At 34.4% G+C, this 22,172-nt stretch overlaps 2 protein-coding genes across 6 annotated transcripts in view; one reads left to right on the top strand and one right to left on the bottom strand.

Moving 5' to 3' along the window:
- The window catches only part of LOC124642918 (thioredoxin-2), an 18,973-nt gene extending 9,274 nt beyond the window's left edge, over positions 1-9,699 (bottom strand). The window contains exon 1 of one of the 2 annotated variants that reach the window (XM_047181673.1): positions 9,546-9,699. The gene's annotated coding sequence lies outside the window, so the exon portion shown is untranslated. Of the gene's footprint in view, positions 1-9,250; positions 9,273-9,545 lie in introns of those variants that run through there. The other variant, XM_047181676.1, reaches the window with a different exon arrangement.
- Positions 1-22,172, top strand: part of LOC124642916 (prostamide/prostaglandin F synthase-like) — a 22,504-nt gene extending 332 nt beyond the window's left edge. Inside the window, exons 1-7 of one of the 4 annotated variants that reach the window (XM_047181669.1) lie at positions 9,915-10,052; positions 16,022-16,117; positions 17,793-17,901; positions 18,385-18,513; positions 19,315-19,448; positions 19,854-19,925; positions 20,381-22,172. In XM_047181669.1, coding sequence (XP_047037625.1) covers positions 9,930-10,052; positions 16,022-16,117; positions 17,793-17,901; positions 18,385-18,513; positions 19,315-19,448; positions 19,854-19,925; positions 20,381-20,398 — 681 coding nt within the window. In that variant the 5' untranslated portion in view covers positions 9,915-9,929 and the 3' untranslated portion in view covers positions 20,399-22,172. Of the gene's footprint in view, positions 1-9,914; positions 10,053-12,629; positions 12,795-16,021; positions 16,118-17,792; positions 17,902-18,384; positions 18,514-19,314; positions 19,449-19,853; positions 19,926-20,304 lie in introns of those variants that run through there. The other 3 variants (XM_047181670.1, XM_047181671.1, XM_047181672.1) reach the window with 3 other exon arrangements.

Here is a 22,172-nt window from a genome sequence, read left to right as displayed (position 1 = left end):
GTTCGATTCCAGGTCAGGCAAGTACCAATGCAACTTTTCTAAGTTTGTATGTACTTTCTAAGTATGTCTTGGACACCAATGACAGAGTTTCGGATGCACGTTAAACTGAAGGTTACGGCTGTCATAAAACATCCTTGGCAGTCATAGTCAGAATCCAGTAAGTCTGACACCAGTCTAACCAAGTGGTATTGGGTTACCCCGGTAACTGAGTTGCGGAGGTCAAATAAGCAGTCGCCCCTTGTATGTGTTGTACACTGGTACTCAGTTGCATCCGGTTAGACTGGAAGCCGACCTCAACATAGTTGGGAAAAGGCTCGGGAGATGATGGACTGGTGATAATGAGAGCAATGGCAAATAAGGTCCCGTTTCACCCTTTGGGTACGGAACCGTCAAATGAGTTTGGAAAGACGAATAGGGAATAGGTACCTACTCAATATCTATGGAATTCAAACAAAATATGTAAACAAGTGAGTAGGTCAACTGGTATCAAACCTTTTAATTATCGTGGACGTTATCATTTGTTTGTGGTGAGCAGAAATAAAAAAAAACCCTACTTACCTATGTACAAACCATACACACCTACATGGACATCATAGGTATATCAGACGTAAGCATATTAGGCCGACTTTTTTTAGGGTTCCGTAGCCAAAATGGCAAAAACGGAACCCTTATAGTTTCGTCATGTCCGTCTGTCCGTCTGTCACAGCCGATTTACTCGGAAACTATAAGTACTACAGTGATGAAATTTGATGGGAATATGTGTTGTATGAACCGCTACAAAAATATGACACTAAATAGTAAAAAAAAGAATTGGGGGTGGGGCCCCCCATACATGTAACTGAGGGATGAAATTTTTTTTTTCGATGTACATACCCGTGTGGGGTATCAATGGAAAGGTCTTTTAAAATAATATAAAGTTTTCTAAAAAACATTTTTCTGATAAAAGGTTTTTGAGATATCAGCTCTCAAAGTCGTAAAAAGTATGTCCCCCCCCCTCTATTTTTATAACTACGGGGTATAAAATTCTAAAAAAAATAGAGGTGATGCATGCTAATTAACTCTTTCAACGATTTTTGGTTTGATCAAAGTATCTCTTATAGTTTTTGAGATAGGTTGATTTAACTGTAATTTACGGAACCCTTCGTGCACGAGTCCGACTCGCACTTGGCCGGTTTTTTTCTCTTAATCTTTTCGAAATTGATGTCCAAATGGGACATTGTGTCAGCGTGTTAGGGACGAAAATTCTGAACTTATTCTCATCCATATTTTTTTTCCGTTCTTAGCTAATATTAATGATACATATAGATACCTACCTGTCGTCATGTTTTAACAATAAATCTTTAATACATATACCTAATAAAGAAAAAAATTGAAAAACATTCAATCACTGGCAATCTAATGACATTGTTCTATACTAGTTTATATGAAGAAATGATCAGAAAATAGTTCGAAATTAAAGATGACACAATATTCAATGTATGAGGAAAATTAGCGAAAAACTCTTAAACGAAAAGCACGCCTTTTTCCTTTTGCAAATAACTAGCAAAGTTTAATTGGTATCATTTCTAATGGTATGCAAAAATTGCCCATAAAAAGATTGATTTCCAAATAAATAAGCGTTATAAAAAAGTAAACGGTTATTTCATTGCTTGATTTATCAGTTTGTCATCATTCATCACCTAGTCATTCCCAACTATGTTCCAAGCTTCCAGTTTTACATGGAGCTACTGCCTATCTGACCTCTACAACCCAATTGTCCGGGTAATCCCTTGAATAGCCTGGTCTGACGTTCTAGCTTTTCACTACTTGCAACCGGTGTCAAAGATATACAAATGACACTCAAATAAGCCACAATGAAGATTCCAAAAAGTTTTCATATCTTTTAAGGACAGTTTTGATTGACCTTCATCGACATTCGAGCTCAGTAACAAACATGACAACTTGGCTGTTTTAAACGACCACTAACCGAGGATCTTTGAGTACAATTCTCTACCGGGATAAAATACACACATGTTCCAATAGTAAAAGAATTTTTCAAATTTCGGAGCCTTACAATACAAACAAAAAAGAAATGTTTTCCTCTATATTATGAAAAACCTGCAAACCGCAGAATGACAACAGGCTGATGATAATAATCTTTTTATAACCTAACAGGTTTGAAAGTATCGGTTTCAAAAACATGAACGGTCATTGTAAGATTAATCACGCGCGCGAGTTGCATACACACAATGACGCACAGTGAATAGGGTTCTCCATTTTTTTCTATCAATGTAGTCTTCTTGAAGTTCTTAACCTTAAAAAATATAGTAGATTAAAAAAATATATGATTAAAATATGTACTTTATTTTTAACCGACTTCAAAAAAAGAGCAGGTCCTCAATTCGACGGTATGTCCTTTTTTGTGTATTTGTTACTTTTACTTTCGTGCGAAAGGTTGCGTTCCGCTTTACACAAAATACAAGCTGTTGATTTGCATGCGTGCCATATTCAAGGACGTAATTATGCTACTGATTCTCGACCCAAATCAACAAAAAAATTGGTACGTATTTTTTTTTTTTTCGAAATTCCTTCAATGTCATCTAGCCGTATTTTAAACTTGGCGCGTGTGTTACTTACTGGCCTTAAAACCGTGCTGCGCCCTCGAACAAACGCAAACACAAAGCATACGCAACGATCATTCATAAAATTGGGTTACTTCTGAAATACTATGACATTTAAATGACAAAAAAAAGCAGTGCATATTAGCTATTTCCCGTCTACTGTAATTCCAATCGATTATTTACGTATTTTATGTCCTCCTCCTGAAGTATGGCGCAAATGCAAATCAACACCTTGTATAGTAGTTTCGCCATTTATAATATTTGATCCCTTAATTTAGTAGGGTTGGCAGCCCTAAACGAGAACCGTACTCCGCGACCTATGTAAACAGATGAAGTTGTGGTCACCTACACTTTTATATTTAGTCACATGTTTTCGATAAAGGTCACAGTCACTATGCTAATGAAAAGGAAACATTTTTTGTTTGTTTTTTGTACCCAAAAGGCTCCGAAACTATTGAACCGATAAGAAAAATTCTTTCACTGTTGAAAAGCTACACTCTTCCCGAGTAACATGGGGTATATTTTATCCCGGTACGGTAGTTCCCACGGGATGCGGGCGAAACCGCAGGAAAACAGCTTGTTATTGATAAAGGTCACAAATATTATGCAAAACGTTTCCCGTTAAAGGCTGCAAAAAAGCTGAACGACATCTCAAATGATGTCGAGTTTCAAATTTATCTTTCGATGCACAAAAACAAACAAAACTCAATGTTTTGCAAAGATAAAAACTGGCTAAGTGCGAGTCGCACTCACCACGAAGGGTACCATACCATTATCTATGTATAAAGGAGAAAAAAATACATGGTTTTTAGTATTTGTTGTTAAAGCGGTACAAATTCATCATTCGTGAAAGTTCCAGCTTTATAGCTATAATCGTACAAAAAATGAACCCTATAGGCACGGACGGATAACCTTAAAAAGTAGTTAGATATTTGAAATGGAATAACATTTTAGTGCCTCATAGACGAGATACATTTAAAACTTCAGCGCTTTTATTAAGGATGTCCAAAACACAAACAGGACCCAATTTAAAAAAACTGGAAATCCCCGAAGTGACCTTGTACCGGTTGATATATTCATACATTCTGAGGGGTCATTCAGGACTTGGGGAATCGAAGACATGACATCATCACGGCGGCAGCGCCATTGCAAACCCAGACACACTAGTTATTGATCTGCGGAATAACGTGGCAGACTGGCTGTTTGGCAAACTATGTTGAGTTTTTAGTCTATCGGGAACCTATTTTGGCTGATTCAAAAACCTGGAGTGTTGGAGGTATGTCAATAATTATATTTTGCATGGCAACAACTTTTTTAAGGTCGGGTAGAGACTAATTTTTAGGTTTTGTCAACTATGTTTAAGTTTCTAGTCTGAAAAGGACCTATATTGGCCGATTTAAAAATTTAGAGTGTTGAAGGTGTGTAAATAATTACAGTCTGCATGGCAACAATTTTTTTTTTTCAAATCAGGTAAAACAGCTATAAACGCATAAGGTTAAAGGTTTTTGGGTGTAAATTGAATTTGAATTGCAAATGCCTATCACAAGTTTATAATCCCTTGGTAGATGTCTCTTGTCTAGTTACAATTACGACTATGAAACGGGACTTCTTATTTTTATTTGTCTACTTCGTTATTTTCGAAGATTTGCCAACAAAGTTCTTCAAATTTTATACTTCGGCCGTTCAGAGAATGCGTTCCTGACACCTATCAGTTAGTCACGACTAGTGATGGGCACAACATAACACTGAGTTCGTTACCGTTCCTTCAAAATGAACCGCCGCATTATTTTAAGATTATTTTCGTTTTAAATTGGCGGAATCATTTGTTTTATATTTTAGTTATTTAAGTGGAAACCAAAAAAAGGTAATATTCATATAATAAAATTGTTTTATTTATTCTTTGTTACAAGTACATTGAATTGAATGTGCGAACAGAATATTAATCAGACTCCGATTTGCTTGAGGAGGTGGTGTCTTCATCATCATCTTCGCCTACATGTATAATTATATTATTATCAATAACAGAATCAATCCTGATATCTCGGTCTAACAAAAGCCGGGTAATCAAATAAAAACAGATCGAAAACACTTGAAAAACGTGGTCTATGCGCACGAAACGACAACGGACGACTGTTTTAGCGTCACAAAATGGCGGCCCATAACGCCATTTGGGGTTACCATTTTTAATCTAAGTATAAAAATGCGGTTTGGTCATAGTTTTATTTTTATATTTCATAAACGTTATAATTAAGTCTTATAGTCCATTATTTTCCAATTCTTAAAAAGAAAATCAAAACGTATTATTTTATATTATAACTGTATAAGAACAGATTACGATACTTGCCTGTTATTTTTAGCACAGCACTACAAAATATAAACCGCTGACATAACCTTGTAATAGCGCAGTATAGATTTAGAAAAATATTGTTTACCAAGTTATTTGACACTCAGTTTGGCACAAAATTATAACATTCATTGATTATTGATATAATAATGTTGTTTTAATGCTCCTCAATTGTTAAAACGGTAAACAACCAGCAAAAATATTTTTATCGTAACTGCAACGCCATTGCAAAGTTACGTCGTCAGTTCAATCGCGACGTGTCAGGAACGCATTCTCTGAATGGCCGAACTATAGTTATAACTCATGTCACTATTTTATTTTCTCTTGTGGCTATTGTTTACGGGTGTGACATGACAATATTTTGTGATTGTCATTGTTTTTTTTTACGGAAAACTAGAACGTAGCCGATCTATGACGTTATATAGGAGTCTGTTTATATGACTGAACGTAAATACTGCGAGTACCTGCGAGTATCCTTCACGTTTTAGATCTAAGATCATAAACGAAGGAAAAACGTAAGTCAAGCAGTGCAAGCTATAGATAGAGGTCAATGTCATCCTCCGAGCCTTTTTTTCCAATCATGTTGGGGTCGGCTTCCAGTCTAACCGGATTCAGCTGAGTACCAGTGCTTTACAAGAAGCGACTGCTTATCTGACCTCCTCAACCCAGTTACCCAGGCAACCCGATACCCCTTGGTTAGACTGGTGTCAGACTTACTGGCTTCTGACTACCCGTAACGACTGCCAAGGAAATTCAATAACAGCCGTTACCTACAGTTTAACGTGCCATCCGAAACACAGTCATTGGTGTCTAAGAAATACTTAGAAAGTACATACAAACTTAGAAAAGTTGCATCGGTACTTGCCTGACCTGGGATCGAACCCGCGCCCTCATACTTGAGGTTGGTCCTTTACCCACTAGGCCACCACGACTTTTTCACACGACTATAGAGGTCAATGTGTAGGTCACTATAGTTTAATACCTACATAAACTCTTGCAAAAAAAGCGGCCACCTATGCGAAATCTTGGTTTTAAGGACTTTACGTGCATTTCAAAGGGTTTTAATAACTCTAGGATGTTACTAGCATTAAAAGGGTTAGACAAGCATGGTGTACTCTAAATTTGAATTTTGGAGAAATGTTAAGAAACTGGTTAAACCTTGCTTTGGACTAGTTCCTGGTAGAAAGTTCGTCGGCGTTTTGAAAAGTTTTTGACGTGATTTTCAGAAAACTGATAACGCAGTTTTAATTAACGATTAATGGACCTTTCTTTTACTTCAAAACATTTTTTAAGAACTATGCGTTTTTGATAAAATTTTCACCTGCTCTAAATGATCTATAGTGATGATTGATGGCAATGTTGAGAGTTTCGGTATTTTTGTGTAAAGCGTTCTATTGTTTAGATATTGTCCTCACACGGTTTAAAATATCCCTTTCTCATAAATAAATACAATTTAGAGGAGTCTGAGTACTTTGGGCTGCGACAAAACCAATTGAAAGTTAGCAGTGCCGATCACAACTTTTTTGCAAAAGACACAGCTTTTTTTGCAAAAGAGTGTATAATAAAATTAAGGAAATTAAGTGTCCTACATGTTATGTAAATTGTAGTTGTGGTTGTTTGTCTTTATATTTTTTTCTTAATTTATATTGTAACGTGAATACTGTATTTTCCTTCTACTTTGTTTTGAATATTGTGCACGTCTGTAACTGTCGTTAACACTCGCTATATGTGCCTTTAAATAACTTTTAATAGTTGTTAAATAAATTAACTGTATCCCGTAAATATAAACCGTAATACTGATTGAATGTCATATTTTAAAGACTTGTCGCGAACACCGTGTAAAGATGGCAGCATTTTAAAAGGTTACTTTTAGAGATGAAGGTCAAAGCAAAAGTATGTATGTACTTTATAGGGAAAGTCATTTATATTCTGAAGTCTGGTGTGACCATTCACACGCCACGGTTTATCGATAAAAACAAAATTGCATAATGTTTAAAAATAAATCAAAATTACTTGACCGATTTCCTAAAAGGAGAAGGTTCTCAAATGGAGTATTTGTATTCTTTTGTTCTGTTTTTTTGTATGTTTGTTCGCGCATATCTCCATTATTCAACAACCGGTTGGAACAATTCTCATTTGAAAGGGTACTTATCGGTGTTGTCTCCAATTAAACTTACTCAATACAAAATATAAAACATTATAAACTCTTCATACAATACTGTACTTTTTTACACAAGAATAAATTATCAATCATTGTTACAACATGTATGTGAATACATTTACTTGAAGTTGTCTGCATATGTATAAATGAGTTATATGTATCCCACATTGAATTATTAACTCTGTTGCAACAGCTTAGGGTGCAAATTGCAATAAAATGCTTGTATGAGGAAATAATTGAACTGATTAAAAGTACTTATGTTGTTACTCAGCTTTTCCGGCTAACATCTTCTTCATATGTATACTAGGAAAAGGTGACCAAATACCATAATTAGCACATTATTCGATCAGCAGTTAGGTAATTTTTGTCTAGAAAAATTCTACTCATGACAACAGCTTACCGTCAAGGACTTATAAAATATAGCGGAATATATCTAATTTTAATCATGAATTGTAACAATGAAATAATTAATCTGTCAAAGATATTAAAATAACAGCAGAATCACGGATATCTTATCTTCCTTTAGCAATTTATCTCAAAACCATAAAAATATTTTATCTTCTAAAAGTGGAGCTGAGTATAAGTAGCAAAAGATGAGAAATATGGTGTAACACATTTTCATATTATGCCATGTCATGTCTGTAAGCAATCCTAGTATATTTACAAATTAATTGTCATCCTTAATAATGGTGTCCAAGGCCGATTTCGGCCACGGCGACTGTTCTAATATAAGGAGATCAGTTAGCTGCGCAGGACATATTAGCGATTTCAGCCTGTCCCAGGAATCGAAAACGTGACCTCGTGCAAAGCAGCCGCGCTTGAAACCAACGAGGCTGTCCTTCTAATATTCGAAATGTTAAAGAATCTCTGACTGTTGCACAGGCACACCAAAACTGACTTAAATGAAATTTTGTACTCTTACCACCCTATTATAAAATGTGGTTTTAAAAAAGTACCAGCTTTTGTACCACTTTTAAACTAACTACTGTCCCGAACAAAATCAGCGGACTAAAGCTATAAGTTTTATAACAAGGTGGATGCAGTCTAGTGCCTGAGAAAGGATATAGGCTACATTTGTTTTATTGGGTGTTGAAGTAGGTCTTTTGAGAAGCTAGTGGAATTGCTAGTAAGTATATGTAATTGCACAACATGTACTTACATCTTATCAAATTGGTATTTACAAGAACAATTGTGCGATACCTGATAAACTATCTCAAACATCATTAATCTACTGATAAAGTTATCTGATTAGATGTTGATTATTACAGATTTAATTGAGTTAGTATATTAATGGTACAAGTTATTTTTTGCTATATGATTGGAATGAGACAGATCTTAGATAAGTATTTTTTTTTTATTCAACTTACATGGCTTTAACAGCCAATTACATAACGTAAAATTGACTAATTAACTAGCCTTTTCCTATGTTTCAGTTGGTCAGAGTGTAGCAAAGGAATTGTGTGTAGAAATTTTCAACAAAAACAAATATTCTCACGATTAGCCAGTTTTTAAGTGTTCTAGCAAGGAAAGAGCAAAATTAAGGCTGAAATTTGACAAGACTGTCACAAATGTAGACTTCACTATTCACGGTTAAGTGGATTGGTAATGAAGTTATTACTTTCAAGGTCTTTTTATTTAGTTCCTAATAGTAGTACCTGTGTAAGTTTGTACCTACATTTTTAACAAAAAACCTAAGAACAGGTTCATATTTTTTATAATTTGTTAGTTAGAGCAATTATAAGACTTATAAATCATCAAAATGCATAATATAAGCTTTAACACATTCTTAGTGTTAATAGGGCTTTGTGTGCCATTGACCTAAAAAAGTATGTCATCATCTACCTTACACTGATTAGAACCTAAGAATTTCATTCACAGATAATAAAACACGTTTAAATGCCATGATTTCATGACCCGATTCCCTCTCTGTTGACTGTAATTACATACTATAGCTAAGTTCATTAAGTCTTGCCCCCATTTTCAAACTCAAAATTAAAATTCACTCAAAAGTACCAGTTTCAATTAAAATGACACTATCAGTGAGTACGTGCTTGAGCTAGTTTAACTGTGGACATTAGACGATACCAAGCGTAAAATAAAGCTTATTAGAATCTTAACAATCCTTGTAAGTACCTACATACATACCTACTTCGCTGGGTAGGTGCTCCACTCACGTCAAAACTTAAGTTTGAGCGATTGTTAACGAGATACAGGCGTATCCGGAAACTTTGATAACTTTTTTCACACGGGAAACGAACAAACAACGCAATAAAATGCTTAAAACTGACTAATACACGTAACAAAAAATCAATCGTAGTGACTCGAAACTACAAGGTCAATGCAGCTAATTAACACGTTGGTATGTTGAGGAAAATTTGCACAGGTGCGAGGGAAATATGTTGGAATCCTTAAATTTAAGACAGGTAAAGAGAAAACTTACCAGGTGTGGAGATAAATATTAAAGTTTTCCGACCGGTGACTGTGAAACACGCGGTGACAAGCAATCAAGGCAGAATAGAATGAATGAAAGAATGATTGGATTATTCTGGTTCTCATTCACCATCGCCAATAGAACGGTGACCAGCGACAGAGGAGGTCCCAGGAGTTTGTAGGTTGAGTAGGCTTGGAGGTGTGTGTACCGAGTTTTTTAACCGACTTCTTAAAAAAGAGGACTTTCTCAGTTCGGAGTTGGTATTTTTAACCACCAATACAAAAATGATGGAGTGTTGAATAGGCTTGGGGAATAAGGTTTTTTAAATATAATATTGAAAACAAGGTATTTCTATTGAAATAAATTATAGGCGAAAATATGTTGTAAAAAAATATGGAAAGCTGCGAACTCCAAGAAGAAGTTAGAAGATGTCCAGGACAGCGAATTGATCGAAGAGAATACGAAAACGGACGTCATCAGACGGGACTAACACTAGGAAGAAGAAAAATAGGAGAGGTAAAAATTGGGAACAAATATAATGACCACCATAAAATGCTTTGATATCCTTAGTTTTGTAACCAAAAATATCTACTGAACACCAGAAAAATAAAGTCTAAAAATGCAATAGTACCAGCTATTTCAGTCACGACTCCACTTTAAATTGTATTCGACCACCAAATTTAGTAAATGATCACCAACTCTTGACGACCAAATTAATGTATTATTTTTGCCTAAATAAGTCACTGTGATTGCCATAAAATGTAGGCTTATTACCAAAGAAAGTATTATGATGCCATATTAAGTTATGTGTCCGGCTTGCAATGCATGCACTATCAAAATATGCGCTCCTCCCACCGCACCGCGAACGCCGCGCTGTGCCCGCCCGGACACGATCCCCAGTCAGTCAGCCTAAGAAAAGATGGATGGATTGCCTGAAAGATGATGTGAATAGGAAGGGAGTGAGTGACAGGGGAAAATGGAAGAAAATGACATATTGCGCCGACCCCAAGTAAAATTGGGAACAGGGCAGGAGAAAGAAGAAGAAGAATGTGTTTCTCAATACACTCCCTCGAAAACACACTCTTATCGCACTGTTTAGAGGCATGCAATAGACAATTTTCCACCCTAGTGCAGTAAAAGGGTCCCCATAATGTTATTACATTTATTTTATCAGGCCGAACTGATTTTTTTGGAGTCAGTTTACTTAAACAGGATAGCAAGAAGTAAAAACTTTGATTATCATTTTATATTAAAACGCTGGTATAATTTTGATAATCATTTACTACTTTTGGTGATCATTTACTACTTTTGGGATAACAATGATTTATTTGGACTCATTTTGCTTAAATAGGATAGCAGAATTTAAAAACTTTGGTTATAATCTTACTTTAAAATGGTGGTTTAATTTTGGTGATCATTTACTATTTTTGGTTTACGCATGATTTATTTTGGAGTAATTTCACTTAAATAGGATAGCAAAGTGTTAAAACTTTGGTTATAATTTTACATTAAAATGCGAGTTTCATTTTGGTGATCATTTACTATTTTTGTCTGCTATTTGTTACTATATCTGGTGATCAGTTAAACATAAGCCGTAAAAATTTGCAACTGCTTTACTTCATATTAGGTACACTGTTTTCCAAGCACCATAAGAAGAATTTTCTTCAGCACCATGTGGAGCAAACTTTTATGCTCCTGCTCCATCTGCGTCTTAACGCGTAAAATTTTGGCGTTACACAGATCTGGCCAACGTTTTAATGGCATTTTATACAAATGGCATTATTAATAGCATTAAACGTTAAGCGATAACTCGGGTGTCGGTTTTTTGGACACATCAAAGGGTTTTAGTGCGTAGCTTAGCGCGCTAAGTGATGTTGGCTACATTAATGCCATATCATTCCACGAAACGCACGCGCACAGGACGTATGCAAGGACGAGTGTAGATAGGTACTTTTTTTAGGCGGTAACTGCATTTTACGAGCAAGATAATGGAGTGGTCGAATGAGTAAGCTTTAGAGTTTTTAGAATTATTTTGTGTGTCTAAGTTTAACCTCTTTAATGTGTGTTAACGCGTAACTTCATGAGAGATTAACTCTTTGCGGCATTGTAACCTAAGTGTAGCCAACGCGCATTTTTAATGCCCTAAGTCAGCGGTTCCCAAATGGGGTTCCGCGGAACCCTGAGGTTCCGTGACGGGCCCTCAGGGGTTCCGTGGAAAATTCAAGATTTCCATATGGTAAATCGTTTCACTTTTGACAATATTAAATTATTATTCATTTTCAATTAAATTGTTTTAAATGTTGCATTCCGAAATTCCATTTAGGCACCATGTAGGTGGGTACCACTCGGGAGTGTAAGTACGAGTTCGCGACAAGTGGCGGGGGAAGGCCACGGCAGCAGATAATTTAATTCCGTTTTTTACAAATTGTAGATTAACTTAACACCTCCAGGTCTTCGGCAATCGGCAAAAATAGGTAGCGAGGCGGCCAAAATTCACCGCATTTTTGGGCTTATTTCATTGCTAGCGGGTGCTTGGAACTTCTTCTTTTAGTTAAAAAAAATCGCGCTCGCTCGCCTCGCACCTGTACAAACCCAATCTATTTCTTTTTACGTTTACTTTGTCAGTCTTCAAACATAAAACTATTTACGTAATATACAAAGTCAAGGGCGGCTAAATTGTTTTCTGGCCCGTGTGGCAGATAGCCATGCTATGCCTGAGTATACTGAATATGTCTCTAACCATATGACCATTTGGTGCGCTACCACGCCACGAGCCGTAGGTACCTTAGTGAATTTACGTCTTTAGCTTACTTCTTACTAAAGCTAAGGTTCCGCCGAAAAATGGTGAAACGAAAAGGGTTCCGAAGCCAAAAGAATTCGGGAACCGCTGCCCTAAGTAACGTGTAGTTGGCCATTGACATTAACTTTAACGCTAACGCAGATGGAGCAGTAGCATGAAAAATAAGTATGGCACACAACGCAACGCAACGTAGAAAATAATTGTGAGGAAAAGAGAAACTGCTAAAACGGCTTTTCTCCTCTTCCCTCTTAACAGGTCAGTTTCACTCATTCAATCTATTTGACAAGCAAGATCAATTCATTTCATTCATGTTGTTCACTTCGCTTGCTTCATTGCAATATTTTGAGTTTTTCTGAAATTATAAAAGTTAACAGTTTGTAGAAAAGTAAAACACAAAAATGTCTGTAGATATCAACGATATTGGATCACAAAAAGTAAAGAGCATCGCGACCGGTGAGGTAAATAAAGTTGCTTTTTCCTCATTGTACATTTGTTATTTTTTTTTTATTTACGACGCATTTAACTTACGAAATAAATTACTTTTGCGCTTTATGTAAAGTTTTTAAGGGAAAATGCCTGCGGATTACTTGATCGCATGACAAAAGCGTCATAATACTACACTTTTATCCTATTTCCAATAAGTTTTTGTATGAAACAACCGGCGTACGTTTGCAATAGTTTCGTAACTGTATCTCGCAATAATAGAACCAGTCATGTGGAAGATTCGGCTATAAATAGAATTTATGTTACATACTTATGTACAAAAACACAGTATCCAAGTTGTAAAGCAATTACAGATATTTTTAGGCGATTTTATTCAATAAATCTGTACTTCTATATTCTAGTAAAATAAACAGGAAAGTTTGTTTGTTTTTATCCTAAAAGTCCCAAAACTACTGAACCTATTCGACAAATTCTTTCACTGATAGGAAGCTACATTATCCCCGGGTTTTATCCGGGTATAGGAATAAGTTCTCCCGGTAAGCAAGTGAAACTGTGAGGAAACAACTATAGTCTGTTTTTTAATCTCGTAGACTAAATTGACACTTGCAAAATGTCAAACTTTCTAATAATTTTTCTAGCTCTGTGGTGCAGTGTTGTACTTACCATACCGGTTCGTTGAATCGTAACTTTTTATCTATAATAGACGAATTTAATATTCATTCAAAGTTTTATATTTAAAATTCACGTACGTACACATGGCTGTACGACGTGCTACAAACTGCCAGGGATATCTGACCACGCAAAGCCATGCGTAATCATCAAGGATAAGCCCATTATTTCAGGATGACTTATTGTAAAAAGTTACGATTCAACGTACCGGTATCGTAAGTACAACACTGCACCACAGAGCTAGCAAAATTATTTGGAAGTTTGACATTTTGCAAGTGTCAATTTAGTCTACGAGATTAAAAAACAGACTATAGTAATAAATATATGAAATACTAGTAATATATACCTTCCAATACCTACTCTGTCTACCTACACAACATATTATGTTCAATTTCCGACATTAATTACACCTCTAATTATTTATACCTACTTCTATCTATTACTGTTGAATAGCAATTACATAGATTGTTCAGTTAATAATAGTGATGTAAAATGAAAAAAAAAAAACGATTTGTATTTTTTCACTTTATTGAAAAAAAACATGAAAAAAAACTTTGCATTGTTGTTTTTTTTCTAAATTTGTTTTTTTTTCTAGCCTATGTTTTAGTTCAATTTTCAAAATTTCCCTTGTGTTGAGTTAATATCAATGAATGTTGCCAATATTTTTATGAAATTTTGGTACAGTTTTATCAGAAAAGTACAGTAGATTCAAGAATAAACCTAAGACTCTATTATGTAATCTTAAGTATTAATCTTTAATGGTAAATGCCCTAACAATTTTAGAGTTATTATACTCTTGAAAAAAAAAGGCCCAGAAAAAAAACTGTTTTTTTTCAGGCTTTTTTTCAAGGTTTTTTTTCACATTAGAAAAAAAAGGGTTTTTTTGCAACACTAGTTGATAACACTGTTTTTTTCCCATAACCGGATAAAATGTAGCATATATTACTCGGGGGTAATGTAGCTTCCTGTCAGTGAAAGAATTTGTCGAATAGGTTCAGCAGTTTTGTGATTTTTAGGCTAAAAAGGAACTTACTTTTGATTATATTATCTCAATAGCATCTGCCGATCGTTTCATCTACATCCCACGGTAATTTTTGCACAAACCCATATAAAAAGTAGCATATGGCCCTCTTCGATAAATGGGTTATCTAACACTGTTTTTTGCAAATCAGACTAGTAGTTCCTGAGATTAGTGTGTTTAAGTTACCAAATTCTTCAGTTTTACAATATTTGTCTAGATTTCTTACTTTTCAAACAAAAACAGATTAGCCAGTAACTGATACTATGAAAGTTTTACCTGTGTTCCATGGGAACTATGCAGCCCACCTGGATAAAAATGTAGTTTACCTACAGCCTTCCTTAAACGAAAGGCTGTCTAGCACTGAAAGAATGTTTCATATTGGTCCCGTAGTTAGTAGTTCCTAACATTAGAATGTCCAAAAACGTACTCTTTATATTATTTAATAATATATTTATTCATTATGACACATAATATAATGCACAGTTTTACAAATAAATATATATACAACATACAACTAACTTATTACCTAATATATACACTTACTATAAATAAAAATATTTTAAAAAACCTGCACTCTACTTTGCACTAATTAGGCTACTTTTGTTACAAAACAATGTAATAATTACCTGCATTAAACATACAATAACAGTACATTAAAACATAAATATTATTGTAGGGTTTTAAAGGCCAAAGGTTATCTTTCTGATGTAGTGGAATTAAACTGGCTTGGAAATAAAAACATATATAGATTTATAATCATTAATAAACTACTTGTTTCACAGAAGGCATGACAGAGCAGAGATGATTTTAATTAGTATAAAAATTTAGTATTAGTATCCATTAAACACAATAATTGTATTGTTTGCTTTAAAAAATTGGCTTTGGTGGAGTCTGGGCCTAAATCTGAATAAAATATTAATCCATTGAGAAACATCACTCTGTATCTTTCTTATATCTAAAATTGTCTTTACCAAATTTTTACTTAATCAGGATTTTTGTTTAGTTTATGTTCAACTACTTACTACAGTATACATCATTGTCCTCCGAGCCTTTTTCCCAACTATGTTGGGGTCGGCTTCCAGTCTAACCGGATGTAGCTCAGTACCAGCGCTTTACAAGGAGCAACTGCCTATCTGACCTCCTCAACCCAGTTACCCGGGCAACCGAACTGGTGTCAGACTCACTGGCTTACTTACTACAGTATACATTTAAACTAAACGCAGGTGTTCCATTCCTCCTTCACATATCAAATTGTATTAATAATGAAATTTAAAATATGCTATTTTCTAGCACTGGTTCTTTCTTTGTGTGGCAAGAGTACACCTTATATGTTTAGCAGTCGGCATATTTTATAAAGCAGAGAGAATTATTTGCAATAAATAAATGTCATATTGTTTGTTACGTTCAACCATGCATAACTTTTTAATGAGTAAAAGTGAAAGTATTTTTATTAATATCGATAATGCTTTGTTTATTTTGATATTAATTAGGGTATTAATTATTATAGTTTTCAGTGTACAGTATTATAGTGAATTGTGTCTTATTTTCCAGAGCGTAGAGCTGAAAACCTTTTGGGATGACCAGAATGTGGCGATCATATTCTTCAGAAGATGGGGATGCATGCTGTGCAGATTGTGGGCTAAGGAGGTCAGTTTCAACGAATTTTTTGAATAATTCTATTTTAAATATATTCTATGGTATATGAGAGGTAGGTAAGTAAGTGGGTTGAGCCTGCATAATTTTTAGGGTTCACTACCCAAAAGGAAAAACTGTAGCCTACTATGAGTTTGTTGTCTGACCATTTGTGACAAGGCAGTTAAAATTTTCACACTTGATGTATTATTTTATAAGAACAAAGACTGAAAACTGTAGGTACATATTATAAAAGACAACAAACATACGGAACCTGCACTTGATTTTATTTTATTTTATAGTCGAGCTTTTGATGGGATTAGAATTTACGAGACTCGTGCATTTCTAAATAGGTATGTAATCTTTACTACCTATATCCAAGTAATAAATACATGTTATTTATATTACATATCATGATAAAGTTTCAGAAAAGTCACTATGTTGATTGATGTGATTATTACGTGATTTCAATTCGAGATAAATATAGTAAATATAGATTTCAATGCTCTTACACGTTGTTTCTGCGTGTACTGTAATTATTTTTTTACTAGATAAAACTACTAGAAGTGCGTGTACCTTCTGTACTTAATTATTTTCCTAGATAAAAAATACTAGTCTAGTAGTTATCAGACTATGGAAGTAATTATTGTTAACCTATCTTTCATGTTGATAAATGGTAAATAAGGCCGATCTACGGAAGCTAATAAACTGCTGCTATAATTTCACTTTGAGCTACTGTAAAAGCGTCTGATTTGGAAAACTAAATACGGCCAAAATGTTTCGTTCTATTTTGAATTTAATACATCATCATCAGGCTTTTTATCGTCCCACTGCTGGGCTGCGGCCTCCTCTCACACAGGCAGAGAAGGATTGAGCGTTAATCGCCACGCTTGCTCAATGCGGGTTGGTCATTTCAGACTATATACTTAGTCCAGGTTTCCTCGAGATGTTTCCAGGTTTCTTCGCCTTTAATCAGTCAATGATGTCCAAGAAATACTTAAAAAAGTTGAGCTACCTACTTGGAAAAGCTTTTTGCTGCCTGCCATAAAATATTTTGCTTCTCTCATATATGTATTAATCTCATTAACCCGATGTTTGACGCCCGATAATAGCGGATTGACTTTATCGGTCCAAATATTCCATGTTATCAGGTATAGATAAGATTTCGCTATGTTAAGTAAGACCGTTAGATCGTTAGGTTAAAATGTACTTTGGAACTAAATGATGTACTACAACTAGACGTTGTAATGCTGTAGTTATAAAGTCGAGATTCCATCGGCAATTAATGTTTCTTCTGGTCTACTCACTCATCTGGCAAGCAGTAGCAAATTCCGTATTATTAAGGATGCTTTCCACTTTAGAGGCATAATATAACTTCTTAGATTGACAACGTGGGAAATGCATTGTTGCTCAAATCGATTTTTTTGTATTTCTAGAAAGATAGCGTCAGCCCTGAACGTTCGGTTAACGTTATTGTAGTTAAATGGTCCAACTCACCGTAAATGTTGCGTATTTACACTCAAAATTTATTTAAACTTTTACGTTACTTTTTTAAGGTCAAAATTTACAAAAGACAGCTCCCAAAAAACGCCCACCCTTCACCACTTCCTGTGTATTTTTATATTTACGAAGTTTTCATTCGATTATATGTAATTCTTCCTATCTGAAACGATTATTTAATTGTTTCCAGCTTGGTGAGATAGCACCAGTATTGAACAAACACAACATTAAGCTGATAGGCGTGGGCGTAGAGGAGGCCGGCTCTAAGGAGTTTGTCAACGGGAAATTCTTTGATGGAGGTGAGCATACTACTGAATTATTTATTTACCTGATTTGAGGACTAGGTTCTTTAGGATGCAAGTAAAAGGATAGAAGTAGTTAGTAAATATCCGCAACCCTTCACTCAAAACATATTTTTCCCCCTAAGTATGAAGCTCTAAAGGGCCGGTCGACGTTTTAGCCACAACATTTCTTGAATCACTATATTTATTTATTTTAAAAAAGTACTGCCACATCACAAACATTTGACATTCGATAACTTAAACTACTTTTTTAGTTTATGGCGTGATGCACTATAATCTGTATCCTTCAAAAATCTGATCAGACTTGGAAATTGAGGGCTTCATGAATGTGACGTTATGTGCATAAGAATATGTTCAATTGACTCTTTATGAGAGGTCATTTTGTAACAACCTGTACCTACATCTATGGACCAATGTAGCCTGAAAATAAAGGTATTTTGATTTCATTTATTATTTGAAGTCTGTGTATTGCGTTTCCAGATCTATACTACGTGGAAAACATCTCGACATACCAGACTCTTGGCTTCAAGCGATTTAACGTGGTCACCATACTCACGTCTCTTTTCTGGAAACAGTCCAGAGACGCCATCTTCAAAGGCCGTGGAATGGGTAAGATTGGAGATTATTCCAAGTATAGTATAGAAATCGTTGTATTCGTTGTACATCACTTGTCATGTAAGTTTGCCGCTCTGAAGTCGGCCATTTGACGCCTCAGGCGTGCGCAGTAGCGTTCTGTTCATACATTTTGTTTCCGCAGTAGAGAGGTCGCTTGTAGACTAGGAAACTACCAAATAAATAAATTGGTCCTGTCATCTTAGTGAGTTCACCTCGGAATTTGAGATAACTTGGCATTCTAAAAGTTGTTACAAAACATTTATTTAGATAGGAACATTCATATGTTTGAGCCGAACTTAGTTACGAGCCGGCATCAAGTTATGCGAGAAGTATACATAACATTAAGCGACAGTCATATTAGTTACATTGAATGCATTTAGTTTAGTTACTATTAGACAAAACTGACCTATTTATTCGCGTATATTTTAAGTGATGGTTGCAAACAAACGTTTTACTATTGAATGGAATTCCAATCGCGGTGCCGTGTAACCAAATCGGGTCTTTTTTGTCTAATGAAAAATCCTCATTTTGTAAATCCGTTGCCGATATACATCGTAATTAAATATTCTAGAACTATTAGAAAATTCTTCACACAATAAAAATAACGTTGAAATACATCGCAGGCCTCGAAACGGACCTAATCGGCGACGGATTACAAAATGGTGGCGCGTTATTCGTCAGAAAAGGCGGGAAATTGTCTTACCACTTCGTGCAAGTTGGTCCGGCGGATAGACATCCAAATACGGACATTTTAGAGGTCTATTTTTATCTATTTTTCTTTTATTTTTTAATTAGGCCTAGGGGGCGATTTGAAGGGCGATTGGGTACAAACTGGAGGTGCCGTGCTGGTTGAAAAGGGCGGGAAGTTGCTCCGCCATTTTGTGCAGACTGGACCCGGTGATCATTTGTCCAATAAGGACATTTTGCAGGTTTGAGATCCTATCATCATCTGCCTAGCCTTTGCCCAGCTATGTTGGGTTCGGCTTCCAGTATTACCAGTGTTTTACAAAGAGCGACTGCCTATCTGAACTCTCCCCAGCCCAGTTACTGGGGCAATCCAATACCCGTTGGTAAGACTGGTTGTCAGACTTACTGGCTTCTGACTACCCGTAGCAACTGCCAAAGATGTTAAAATCTTATCATTATATAAAGCCAATTTCCCTATAGTTTTAAATTGCTAGTTTAAAAAAGTAAATACAAAAAAAATATATATCATAGGGTAGGTTTGGTAGATTCTATTTTAATTACCGTTTTAGTAGAAATTCGGTCAGGCTTCCAAAAACTTTTTTTATTGCGTTTTAACTTAATTTTAAAGCAACTTTTTTATATTTCAGCACTTCGGTCTTGAGAACGAGTACAACCCAGAGACGATGGCTAACAAGAAACCAGAGGAAAAGGAATGCACCGTACGTATTGTCTTATAAATATTATGATTTTGTATAAAATTGCCATTACAATCATGTTTAGAGTAGATAAATAGTGTTGGGGTAAATAGATCGATAGAAATTTCAAGAGTATGTTGGTAAGAGTATAGAAGTTAGACAAAATATATTATGAAGAGACATTCAGTGATTGGCCTAAAAATATTGGCTTTTATATAAGTTGGCCTATCTTGAGGGCCTGAGTTGTGGTGATGTAAATTTCAGTCATATTTTTGTTAGTCTTTGAGTGAGTAATCACAAAATATTTGTTATAGTTTCCGTATAGTTAATTAAGTATACATACTTAAATAGTAATTACAACTTTTAGTTTTAGTGTAATAATTCACCGTACTTTATATTTCAGAGTAAACATCACTAGAAGTAGCCGTCATCGTAGTTAGACTCACTAATTGACTTTCCACTAATTATCCATTTTTCAGACAGAAGCAAAGCCCTAGGCCTTGGCTAGCGACCCTACAGAAGCAATCCCTCGCCCCTATTCACTCTATATGGATGGATCGGCGATGTAAACTTCAGAAATCTTGGGTTTAGTACGCAATCCATTGACGATTTTGTAACTATGAGACTGAAAAACCCGCATTGGACGGGGTGAAGAAATTTTTAGTATTTTTTTGTTTTTTATGTAGCTGTTTGTATTTTTTTGCAGCGAATGTTATTATAAACGATTTTATTCATTCTAACTAGAATTAAAGATGTGTTTTAAAAGTAATGAAGGAATACCTACATTTATTTGTGTTCTTATTGATTGAGGCTGTATAAAAGACAAATTGTTTTGTGAAAAAAAATGGCAAGTATTAAAAGACAAAGACATTAGGTATATTTTTTTTTAATAAAGAGGCTTTTTAACATAGTTTGTAAATTAATTAAGTCGTCAATGGATCGCGTAATAAAGGACTGAATTATATTTAAACATATAAATGTTGTATTTTAAATAATAACGTAATATTTTCGGTGAATGGTGTCTTAATCGTAAACTTATATCATGACAAATTGCATTTTCTTGTAACTTTATAAGACTTTGTTAAAATATCGTAAACTATTTAAATCTATATATGAAAAATATTGTAAGTAATGCTGGTTCAGACGGTGTTTGTTTGTTGTTAAATATTTGCAAAATTGAAAGTAAAAAAAAAACTGAAAAATATTTGGTACTGAAATATAAAATTGAAACCAAGTTTATATCGTCTGAACTGAGACAAGTATCATAAAATAGTAATTTCATAAATATTTAAAATGTTTATCAAGTTTCATAAATAAATATCGAGTCTACATTGAGCTTATGATGTTCTATAATACTTAAAAAGTTAAATATCATCTGTCTATAAGATAGCAAGTGAAAAAACATAATTTTTCTATATTATTCTCTTTGATATAATTTTGATTATTTTTCTTTTGAGATACATAATTTTGTCGATATATCGATAATAGTGTAATCCCTTATCGATATATTTTGTCGACCTTAGTTTTAAGTTGTATATCGTAATTTTATCCTTGTTTTACATTTTTATTGGCTGGAATTTCCAAAAAATAGTTTTTTGCAAATTATAAGACTGTTTGATTGGAATTTAAATTGGGCCTAATTATCTTTAAGATTTAATGAAGGCTATGTTTTAAAATTAAATACCAAATTAAAATGGAGGCTTTTTATTTCAAATTTTTGAAACGCAAAAAATACATTATTTATTAATATTTTTGTCTGTAGGCTTTTCAGACTCTCTTTTAAGGCAAAGTGAAGTTTTGACTGACGCGTCAGTCTTGACGGAGATAGTTGTGTTTTAAGTACATTTAGTAACATTAAAATATTACCTAATCGTCAATTGACACCACTCACTATGCCGTTTTCGGAGCACATTTGTCTATTTTACTGGCCTGTTACCTAAATAAAATGCCTTATTTGAGTTTTTTTTCCACAGACACGTTAAAAGAATTGAATATTGTATAAATGCAGTAACTACATTATGTATGTATGCCTTAAATTTTGATCAGTAAGTACATAGAATGTTGGTTTACTTAAATTATAATAAGTTGACATACTTTCCCAGAGTTTATAGAAGTTTTTTCAATATATTTGATAATTTTAAGATATTTTCCATTTATATTTTTACCTTTATGAATATGTATACGTTTAGAATTGGGTGTTTTTATTGTATTTTATTATCAAGTTTACTTTGTACGCTCAAAGTGTTTTAGAATAAAAGTTAATATGGAAAA

Source organism: Helicoverpa zea, chromosome 26, assembly GCF_022581195.2.
Source record: "Helicoverpa zea isolate HzStark_Cry1AcR chromosome 26, ilHelZeax1.1, whole genome shotgun sequence".
Classification (NCBI taxonomy): Eukaryota; Metazoa; Arthropoda; class Insecta; order Lepidoptera; family Noctuidae; genus Helicoverpa; species Helicoverpa zea.
Note: the sequence above shows the minus strand (reverse complement) of the source record. Positions and strands in the feature narration are given on the sequence as shown.